The sequence below is a fragment of the Ruditapes philippinarum genome, unplaced genomic scaffold (genome assembly GCF_026571515.1).
Source record: "Ruditapes philippinarum isolate M1 unplaced genomic scaffold, ASM2657151v2 ctg1097_1_1_1_1, whole genome shotgun sequence".
Taxonomy (NCBI): domain Eukaryota; kingdom Metazoa; phylum Mollusca; class Bivalvia; order Venerida; family Veneridae; genus Ruditapes; species Ruditapes philippinarum.
The window spans coordinates 209,023-221,086 of record NW_026859753.1 but is presented as its reverse complement, the minus strand read 5'-3'; the positions used below and the strand labels follow the sequence as shown (position 1 = coordinate 221,086).

At 35.2% G+C, this 12,064-nt stretch overlaps 1 protein-coding gene across 10 annotated transcripts in view; it reads left to right on the top strand.

Annotated features, from left to right (window-relative positions):
• LOC132757800 (plexin domain-containing protein 2-like) overlaps positions 1-12,064 on the top strand; it is a 76,714-nt gene that overhangs the window by 25,224 nt on the left and 39,426 nt on the right. For all 10 annotated transcript variants that reach the window (XM_060749202.1, XM_060749200.1, XM_060749196.1 and 7 more), the window contains exon 4: positions 1,220-1,289. In XM_060749202.1, the coding sequence (XP_060605185.1) occupies positions 1,220-1,289 (70 nt within the window). The remainder of the gene's footprint in view (positions 1-1,219; positions 1,290-12,064) is intronic.

The following is a 12,064-nucleotide window of genomic DNA, read 5'->3' as shown; positions in this document are numbered from 1 at the left end:
ATTAGTGGGAGCATTGAATTATGAAGTGGGTTAGGCGCTTAAACTGCCTCTCATCCCAGGGATAATGTTTTGAGTATTATTTTCCCTTCCCCATGTGTGTGCATATACCTTGATGGGTGTGTGTGACTGTGTGTGCTTGAAAATTATATACTTTGTATTCTGTCCCATTACTACTGCATGCATGATAAAATTTCAAGAATTTCTTGTGCCAGACCCAGGTCAAACTCAGAGGTCAAGGTCAATGCAGGTGATTGTAATATAGCTTTAATATGGTTAAAGAGAGTATGTATCCTGTCCTTAACTTCTGCTTTCAATATAAATTGGTACATAAGACTGTCATAAGAGCCATGTTTCTAGCTCTAAGTATAAGGTCACAGCAACATGTTGAACTTGGCATTCAAATCATTAAATCTGAAGTGCTGTAAGAGTTCAAGCTTTGGTTGTTTCAACTTCTGCTTGCATGATGAGATTTCAAAAGGAAAATGTACACTTGACGATTGTAAGAAAACATTGTGTGTCCTACAAGCCAAGGTTAACTAAATCAAAGGTCAAGGTCACAGCAAAATAATAACTTAGAATTTTGTCATACAGTTTAAAGTGCAGCTGGTAGTTTTGTGTCAGGAGAGTCCCTAACTTCTGTATGCATAATGGTCTTTCAAATAACATTAGCATTCATGCGATCACCATAAGTAGAATATGTGTTGTGTGTAATACCCATGTTTAAACTTTCAAGGTCAAGGTTGCTCTTGGAAGTTAATGGTCAAATCCTGCCTGACCTAAAACTTTGCCGTTGCAGCTTTTGTCTCCATCACAGGCAGACAATATATAGCAAGCAAGACCTCGTAGATCCAAACCTTCATAGTCAAGGTCAAACTTGAAGGTCAAAGGTCAATTCTATCTGGCTTATATTATAACTTTGTCATCTCTTTATGGATTGTGGAAATATTTAATATTATGTTTTCACCATAGTGAGACAATGTCTGTTCTCCTCTTTGGCTTATAACTTTTCTGTCCCTTAATGTACCAGGGTCAGAGGGGTGTGTCAGGTCAAGGTCGTACTTGAAGTTAATTGTATCATATGACAGGGGCATTCATGTCCTATTGTCACCTTTCTAGAGCATACATATTTTATAGTGCACCATGTTGATAGATTTTATTGTTTTCAATTGTATTTTTTATTTGTCACAGACATTCATTTATGTTTGTAATTATTTTTCAGACGGCAAAGTTGCCATTTCCTTTCCCATTTTATGGACATTTGATAGACAATGTTACCATAGCTACAGGAGGTAATATCTTTATTTTATTTTGTGTGCTTTCATTAATTCAAAACAAGATCTTAGCCATTTTAGGAAGCAGCATTTGACATTTCAAAGTGATATAAAATCTAGCTTTCATTAAATGATCCAGAGTGTAAGATCTTAAATGAAGAAACTTGTGTTTGACATTAGAATTATGATCTGATCAGATGTTCCTTCTATTAATGTAATTCTAATACCGTGAAAATTTCATTAAAGTTTGTTATTGTGGTTTTAATATAGTATGTTATAGCTTTATAGAAATTCAAATAAAATATGTTTTGCGTAGTTTGATACAAATTTTTTCTTTAGAATTTTGTGAATGTTTTGATTTATGTTGTATGAATAATTGTGTCAAGTGGTACAGGTATTTAGTTAGTGATGGCAAAAAATAAATGGACTGCATTGAGGGATCAGGGAGAAATGAAATAGATGGGTGCTTTCGAGACATTACACAGAAACAAATTAAAGGGACATTACATTGAACGTAACTGAATAGAGAGCAACATATAAAGGGATTGACATTTTAGGTGTCAGAGAGAGGCAACTTGAAAGAGATGTATTTAAGATGTTGAATAGTAGGAGCAAAGCACGGGACACGATCTGTATTTGAACTGACACAGCGAAGCTAACTTAAGGGATAGGTATTTAAGGTGCTGATAGGAAGCATGGTAAAGTAGCTGCATTTGATGTCTTTGAGGTAGAAGGGCAATATTTTAAGGGTCAGATGAACATAAAATGAAAGGTCAGCCTTTAAGAGGTACTGTAAAATCATTATTATTCGTGGGGCACGAATTTTCGTGGTTTTCGTGGGTAGGTCAATCCACGAATTTAAGATCCGACGAACTTTTATCTCAACAAATACATCTTACCCTGTCTCTGTTCTATATATTACAAACATGCGTCGGCTCTTTTCCGGCCGATATTTTGTGAAATAGATGTAAGTACAGTTAGATAACCAGGTTAGTGACATATTAAATCTGTTTGCAATATTTAAGAAACTTGAAAGTAAACACGATTATATGTCCTCAATTTACTGTCACAAATGTCGCATATACATACTTGATCGTTGTAGTCTACTGGGACTTGATTGTGTTAACAAGAATACTTGACATAATCGAGTAAATATGGGAACCCAGTTAGTGCAATAATTAGCGCTTATAAAAATTGTCAGTTTGCTCTTATTAATTTAAAAAAAGTCTTTGATATTAATGTCGTAGGTACACAAAACTATAAAAAAAATATATACGATCGCTAAAACAGATTTATTGTACTTTCTTTGGTAGTTTTTAAATGATCCAGTTTATATGAATTTTAATCAGTATTTGTGCGAATGATATTCCGTAAACATCAAAGACGCCACTGACTTTTACAAGATCCACATATACTCGTGTTATTTACCGAGAATAATTTATATGCATGTAAATTTACACAGTTGCTGTGACGTTGCGTGTAGTTACTGTCAAATATGTTAAGTGTAAACTTTTAAACTCGCTGGTTAATACGTGCCAGGTGTCGTATAAATTATGCGATGTTTACATCGGCGAATTACAGGGACAGTGTGTCCAATGGAGGTGCATATCATGTCACATAAATGTGTTAATTGCAGTCAATTATCTGCAGTAACTGTGCTATATTAGAGTTATGCCCAGAGGCAAGGATTAAATTTATTGACAACCGCTGTGTGACAAATAAAGATATGTACATGTTGTAAGTAAAAATGTTCGGCGATTAAGATTACTTTGCATTAGGTTACTGATTTTTTTTTAACAAGAAAATGAAAATCCACGAATTTAAGAACCCACGAAAATGCCCGTTTTGATAAAACCACGAACTTTCATGTCCACGAATATAAGTGAATTCGCAGTAATAGAGGCCCGACAGCATTTGAAGGCTTAGAGGAAATCATAGGAAACGGTCAGCACTTTAGGAGTTTGAGATCAACAATGCAAAGGGTCAGCATTGTAAGCATTGCAAGGTTTAGAGAGGGACAACATTTGAGGGGTAAGGGGTTATAGAGAAGGAATGTAGTCAGCATTTGAGGAGTGAGAGAGGGGCAGCAAAGAAGCATTGTAAAGGGCCAGTATTTTAAGTGTTACAAAGGTGCAGCATTTGAGGGGTTTAAGAATTGTAATGTGAAAAGCTGACATACAAGGGGTAGCATTTGAGGGGTTTAAAAATTGTAATGTGAAAAGTTGACATTTGAGGGGTTAGAGAGTGGTAGCATTTGAAAGGTTAGATGAAAGCAAAAGGAATGGTCTGTTTTTGGAAGCAGTGTTTCACCTTCCAAATAACATTGAAGTCTATTTTTGATAATGAGGGATGATTTTGATGTATAAATATATTTAACTAAATGCTGATTGATCATTTATTGCATTTTCCAATTCTACCCATCAGCAATGGATGAAAATAGTTTAAGATCTATTGCTTTCAACCAAATCATCACAAAAAAGGCATTTAACATACACATGACATTGTATTGGATGATGCACCAGGGGTTTGTAGATCTGAATGCTCTTGCTAATAGAGGTTTTTAAACTATGAAATTATCTTCCCACTGAAAGTTCTGTGTTTACAGTACTGTTTTACTCCTTATTTTCCTGATTTATTATAAAATGCAGGTGTTATAAAAAAAAAGAAAACTGCTGACATTAAAGGTGTCAGTAAAAGTCTTTAAAATGCAGTAAAGGCAGGTCTTTTTAGTTTTTATATGTCTTCAAAGTATGACATTCAGACTTATTATGTTCACACACAAAATTTTTCTAATACAAATGTGTCACCTTATTGTCAAGAATGTCTGTAAAAGTGCTTACAGAGGATAAGCCCCTTGGATTTATGGCATTTTCTTTTCAAAATATAAAAGAGAAAATCATGTATATGTATTTAGTAGTTAATGAAGAAAACGGAGAGAGGTTTTTTATTGCAATAGTGAATTACATCTACAAGCAATTCTAGAGAAATTAGTAAATTATACAGAAATCAAATGTTAAAAGAAGTATTCATTGACAATCTTGAATTGAGTACAGTGATGCTTGTCATGGGAGAAAGCTTTCAGCTCGTTCAAGAATTTAACGTCTAAAATAACCTTATATAAAGTTAGCCTATTTAGGGAAGCAGTGGCCTGTTGGTTTATGGGTCTGCAACTCAACCCAAGGACAGTGTGTTTAAGCCTTACTGGGACCACTGAGTATATACCCTAGTATGATACCAGTGCTGGTTAGTTGTGTAGAGTGGCTCATATAGACTACAAGCTTTAAGCTCTCTTCACGTATTTGCACTTAAATGAACATTGTTTAAGCTACAAAGTGACATCATTCTACGGTGTTGGACTGACTGTTAAAAAAGTATAAAAACAAATCATATAAATCAATGTAGACAGATAAATATGCTGTACATTATAGGTGGTCAAACGTCACTACAAGGGTGCGGCCCGTTTTAATTGTTGCTCATTTTCACTGGACTCTGATAAAACATATTTATTGATGGCTGCGATTCTTGTCAGTGAAAGTTTTATAGGTCTAAAACAAAACACTTTGATAATAGCTAGGTAAATACCTACACAAATTTAAAGTATTGGCAAATTTGTTTGATGAGACTTGTTTGCCGCAAACTATTTTTCAATGATAATTTCTTGTTTCCTTATCAATAATGTGTACTTTTATTTATGTGTCTGCCCAGCCATGTAAACATGCATTAAACGAATAAATCAAAACATATATAACAGTCAGTTGCCCTTGAAGTAACAGACTGACAAAACAGTCAAACATTCATTAACCTTTAACCACGCTTAAATCGACTTGTCCTTCTTAAAATCTAGACAAAACTATTTATGATTTTTCGGGAAAATTTCCAAATAAGTACTGACTGAATAAAGAACAGGGCAGACCATGATCAGATGGCACAGACGTGGTCCTGGCTGTTTTCTGTTGTCTGCACTGGTCACTGAAATTGCCGCCGTTCATGAACATATTTGTTAAATTGACTTCAAGTAAGGATGTTTTGTTATTTGCCAATTTTCATATTATATTTAACCAAATAAATCTTGTAAACTCATCTGCACATTTATTTACAAAAAATGTAATGATGATTGAGAATGTAAAATTTTCATAATTCAAAGGCTAAATAAAATATTTCTGTTTTCTCGTCAATATCTAAAACTTTGTTTACTGTTAAAACTAAACTTCTAAGGCAATGATTTCTGGGAAGAAAAAGCACATTTGTTAATTCTAAGAATATTATATATAAGAACAGTAATTATAAAATACACGTCTACGTCCCCATGAGGGGTTTGACATTAATAGAAGAAAGATACTGTATATATCATAAATAGTTGAAGCCAACTGCCCTAAACTATTTATTCAACATAAAAACTAGTAATGTTTCTGTTGTCTTGGCCTGTCCTTTTGTAAATTCCCATACATGTATTTGACACTGAAAATGTTTACCAAAGTTTGAGCTTCATTTTTTTATGTTGTTAAAAATTTATACTCTATTCATAAAGCTTCATTCCCCTTTGTAAGTAATGAGTCCTTGTTTCATTATAATTTATTCATTGTGAAAAAATATTAAAATGCATTATTGTTTCAAGTGAACAGTGTTTATTGACTGTTTCAGATGGGGGGAAAAAGTAAAATGTTTTTCTTAGATGTAAAACAGCTCAGATTAATTATGATATTGACAAAATGTTAAATAAAACTGTTAGCTATAATACATTAATGGTTGGAACTCTTTCTTGAGAGTGGAGCTTGTATAGAAGACGATGAAGTGATTGCATTTTATTAGATAAATAAAGATTAAGCAAGGATGACTTCAGACATGCTATTTAGAATGAAGAAGATAGTAAGAATCTACATAAATATTGCTTTGTTCAGACTGTTGACTTAAGATTGGTGACTGTGGTACTTAAGATTGGTGACTTGATACTTGGGTCACATTTTGACTTCAGATTGGTGACCTCAAGATTGGTGACTTGATACTTGGGTCACATTTGTCTTCAGATTGGTGACCTCAAGATTGGTGATATGGTACTTGGGTCACATTTTTGTCTTCAGATTGGTAACACCTTAAGATTGGTGATGTGATACTTGGGTCACATTTTGTCTACAGATTGGTGACTTGATACTTGGGTCACATTTTGTCTTCAGATTGGTGACCTCAAGATTGGTGACGTGGTACTTGGGTGACATTTTGACTTCAGATTGGTGACCTCAAGATTGGTGACTTGATACTTGGGTCACTTTGTCTTCAGATTGGTGACCTCAAGATTGGTGATATGGTACTTGGGTCACATTTTTGTCTTCAGATTGGTAACACCTTAAGATTGGTGATGTGATACTTGGGTCACATTTTGTCTACAGATTGGTGACTTGATACTTGGGTCACATTTTGTCTTCAGATTGGTGACCTCAAGATTGGTGATGTGATACTTTGGTCACATTTTGTCTTCAGATTGGTGACCTTAAGATTGGTGATGTGGTACTTGGGTCACATTTTGACTTCAGATTGGTGACCTTAAGATTGGTGATGTGGTACTTGGGTCACATTTTGTCTTCAAATTGGTGACCTTAAGATTGGTCATGTGGTACTTGGGTCACATTTTAACTTCAGATTGGTGACCTCAAGATTGGTGATGTGGTACTTGGGTCACATTTTGTCTTCAGATTGGTGACCTTAAGATTGGTGACTTGATACTTGGGTCACATTTTGACTTCAGATTGGTGACCTTAAGATTGGTGATGTTGTACTTGGGTCACATTTTGTCTTCAGATTGGTGACCTTAAGATTGGTGATGTGGTACTTGGGTCACATTTTGTCTTCAGATTGGTGACCTTAAGATTGGTGATGTGGTACTTGGGTCACATTTTGTCTTCAGATTGGTGACCTTAAGATTGGTATGTGGTACTTGGGTCACATTTTAACTTCAGATTGGTGACCTCAAGATTGGTGACGTGGTACTTGGGTCACATTTTAACTTCAGATTGGTGACCTCAAGATTGGTGATGTAGTACTTGGGTCACATTTTGTCTTCAGATTGGTGACCTTAAGATTGGTGATGTGGTACTTGGGTCACATTTTGTCTTCAGATTGGTGACCTTAAGATTGGTATGTGGTACTTGGGTCACATTTTGTCTTCAGATTGGTGACCTTAAGATTGGTGACTGTGGTACTTGGGTCACATTTTGACTTTTGATTGGTGACATGTGGGAAATACGCTAGTTTAGGCCACTGACCACTGGTATAGAACTGAAATTTAAATGCTTAAAGCCCATCTCACACAGAACACACGGCTTATACGGTTGGCCACCCGTGTAAACCGTACATACAACCGAACTAACCGTGAGTTTAACCGAGTTACACTCGGGCCATTCGAGTGTATCCGTGCAAGCCGTGTATGATTTTTAAAACTTTTAAAAAACTGGTACGGATGTAATGTCCGTGTATGATCGTATAAACGACCGTACAAGACCGTAAGAGACCGTGTGAGACCGTATGAGACCGTATATACAACCGTATTTGAAGTCCACTCCACAAGTGAGCCCAACCGTGCCAAGATCGTATATAAATCGTATGGAATCGTTCGAGACCGTCCCCAAGTCCTACATCCAACACCCGATTAACATCCGAATGTCACACGATCACGGTACGAGTCACTCGAGTGCACAAACGGTTTCATACGATCGCCATACGACCAATACGGTTCAAGTACGAATTATACATGACGTACACGGTATAGTACGGGTATACACGGTCTCACACGGCCTCGTATACGGTCCTACACGGCCTCTACATCAACATGAACTGTACAACGAAAACCACAACCTTTATTGCTAGATCTACCCAGAGTTCTTGCTGCATCATACTAGAATGTATCCAAAGAAGAAGGTTCCCAAGCACAGAAGGAATGCAAGAAGGTCCACCCAGGCCCGCCGACCACTCCAACCTTCTGCACCTGCCAAGCCTGATGAGCAGGGGGACCCACCAATGTCTATCAGGCTTATCATGATTTCTAATTCCCTTATCCTGTCATCTGTTGCATCTGGCATTGTTTTATATAACCAATATTCACATATATAGGTGTTCTGCGTTAAAAGTTCGGAAATTTAATTAATTTATAAGCCATCAGAATGGGTCAATTTATATCAAAACATACACAAATAGGTGATAATTTAAGCATAACTCCAACAAAAGTCGGCGGGACCCGATGTAAACCCTGTGAAAATCAAGTAAATCGAGTAAAAGTCGTGTTTAATCGTACCAGGCCGTACTAGACCGTACTTGGAAACGTGCAACAATCGTATGTATTCGTATGCAAATCGTGTTCAAACCTTGCTTGACCGAGTATATCCGTCCTTTATTCATACATGTTCGTACTACAGTAGAGTTTAACTTGTGCCAACTTATCCCAAGGCACGGTTGGAGCTAAATACTCGTACAAGTCAATTGGTGTGTATAACCGAGTATACCGTATGGGAACCGTGTGCCGAACCGTGTTTTTTTTTGGTGTGAGACGGGCTTAATTGTAATATTCCTTAATATTCCACCTAAATAACACGATACTTCTAAGCATATATTCAGTTTTATTACACAGGCAGAAATTTTAAAAAGACTCTGAGACATATTATACACTTCCTGCTGTCTTATTGAGAAATATTTTTATTTAGTGACAAAAATTAGAACATAAAATGAAGTTATTACATTTAATCTAGAATTATATAGCAAGTGTGACAGATCTAGGGAATTTTGTGTGTGAAACGAACTTTATGTTTTGGTGATAAAAATGAGACACTCTCAGACTTGATATCAATGAGTAAAATTATGGGGGGTTATAGTTGTTGTTTTTAATGGACATTAAAATGGTTAATAAATAATTATGTTTTTATATGTCAGAAAATTTAAGAAGTATAGTGCTCAGTGTTTATAATCGTGTTAAGTTACCAAGAAGTGAAAAGTTCATGTAAATTAATTTAGTTGTACAATTAGCAGTCAAGATAGTTTGTAATTATAAATGAGGTACATAGTATTTAACACTGTACGCACATTAATGATCATGTTTCACACACATTCATGGTAAACAAAATTTCACAGTTTTATAATCTGTTTTCATATTTATAAACTTTTTTCTATCGTAACATAAAATCGATTTGGTGTATGTCAAATGATGGTTTATAAATACATTATGAAAGATATTAAATATATGTATGAAAAATTGCGATAAATACTTCAGATATATGGATAAGAATAAGATATCAAATAAATAATCTCAACTGGAAAACCGTGATATCCATTACATAAAAAAGAGTAATAATAATAATAATACATTATACATTGAATTAGCAAAATCATCAAGCAACCTATTTTATCCAACAAATCACCAAATCTCTTAAATCAAATAAGTACTTTAGCAGTGCTAATTTTGTATGCATGTAATCACAAAATAAAATATTTGTTCAGTATTTGTACAGTCTCACATAAAACCTTAAAAATAAAGCTATTAATCAGACTTGATCATATGACGAGTTCTCCATTATACATTATATATAGTTCAACAGTACATCCTGATTTAAACCATCAGATAAATAGATACATAATTAAGACAAAAGCTATAAATTAATGCTTTATCTTACCTATATATAGCTTAGCTAGCTAACATAAAGAAGATATTAAAAATACATGTAGTTTTTAGCTCGACTATTCGATAAGAATAAGTAGAGCTATTGCAGTCACCCGAGCGTCGGCGTCCGCGTCCGCGTCGGCGTAACCACTTATGTTAAAGTTTTTGTAATAGTTCAAATATTTTCAAAGTCCATTGACATATGGCTTTGAAACTTTGCACACTTGTTCACCATCATGACCCCAACCTGTAGACAGGAGGAGGTAACTCTATCAAGCATTTTGACAGAATTATGCCCCTTTTTCGACTTAGAATTTACGTTAAAGTTTTTGTAATAGTTCAAATATTTTCAAAGTCCATTGACATATGGCTTTGAAACTTTGCACACTTGTTCAACATCATGACCCCAACCTGTAGACAGCAGGAGGTAACTCTATTAAGCATTTTGACAGAATTATGCCCCTTTTTAGCTCGACTATTCGATAAGAATAAGTAGAGCTATTGTAGTCACCCGAGCGTCGGCGTCGGCGTAACCACTTATGTTAAAGTTTTTGTAATAGTTCAAATATTTTCAAAGTTCATTGACATATGGCTTTGAAACTTTGCACACTTGTTCACCATCATGACCCCAACCTGTAGACAGGAGGAGGTAACTGTATCAAGCATTTTGACAGAATTATGCCCCTTTTTCGACTTAGAATTTACGTTAAAGTTTTTGTAATAGTTCAAATATTTTCAAAGTCCATTGACATATGGCTTTGAAACTTGGCACACTTGTTCACCATCATGACACCAACCTGTAGACAGGAGGAGGTAACTCTATCAAGCATTTTGACAGAATTATGCCCTTTTTTCGACTTAGAATTTACGTTAAAGTTTTTGTAATAGTTCAAATATTTTCAAAGTCCATTGACATATGGCTTTGAAACTTTGCACACTTGTTCACCATCATGACCCCAACCTGTAAACAGGAGTAGGTAACTGTATCAAGCATTTTGACAGAATTATGCCCTTTTTTCGACTTAGAATTTACGTTAAAGTTTTTGTAATAGTTCAGATATTTTCAAAGTCCATTGACATATGGCTTTGAAACTTAACACACTTGTTCACCATCATGACCCCAACCTGTAGACAGGAGGAGGTAACTCTATCAAGCATTTTGACAGAATTATTCCCCTTTTTCGACTTAGAATTTACGTTAAAGTTTTTGTTATAGTTCAAATATTTTCAAAGTCCATTGACATATGGCTTTGAAACTTTGCACACTTGTTCACCATCATGACCCCAACCTGTAAACAGGAGTAGGTAACTGTATCAAGCATTATTTTTTACTATCAAGCACTAGAATAGTCGAGCGTTGCTGTCCTACCGACAGCTCTTGTTTGACTTAGAATTTACGTTAAAGTTTTTGTAATAGTTCAAATATTTTCAAAGTCCATTGACATATGGCTTCTTTGAAACTTTGCACACTTGTTCAACATCATGACCCCAACCTGTAGACAGCAGGAGGTAACTCTATTAAGCATTTTGACAGAATTATGCCCCTTTTTCGACTTAGAATTTACGTTAAAGTTTTTGTAATAGTTCAAATATTTTCAAAGTCCATTGACATATGGCTTTGAAACTTTGCACACTTGTTCAACATCATGACCCCAACCTGTAAACAGGAGGAGGTAACTCTATCAAGCATTTTGACAGAATTATGCCCCTTTTTCGACTTAGAATTTACGTTAAAGTTTTTGTAATAGTTCAAATATTTTCAAAGTCCATTGACATATGGCTTTGAAACTTTGCACACTTGTTCACCATCATGACCCCAACCTGTAAACAGGAGGAGGTAACTGTATCAGGCATTTTTTTTACTATCAAGCACTAAGAATAGTCGAGCGTTGCTGTCCTACCGACAGCTCTTGTTTGAATATATTGTTTATTTGACTGTTTTTCTGAGTCAAGATATGGAAAATATTGGATTCCCTACCCAGCTGTAAAACTTTATTGGACTGACACTGAATGGCTATAGTTCAATATAGATTGTCCAGCTGTGTATTTATCCAAAGATTTCTCAATATTATATGAACTGCGTCACGACAAAACCAACATAATGGGTTTTTCGACCAGCATGGATTCAGACCAGCCTTCGCTCTCAGTTTCTCTA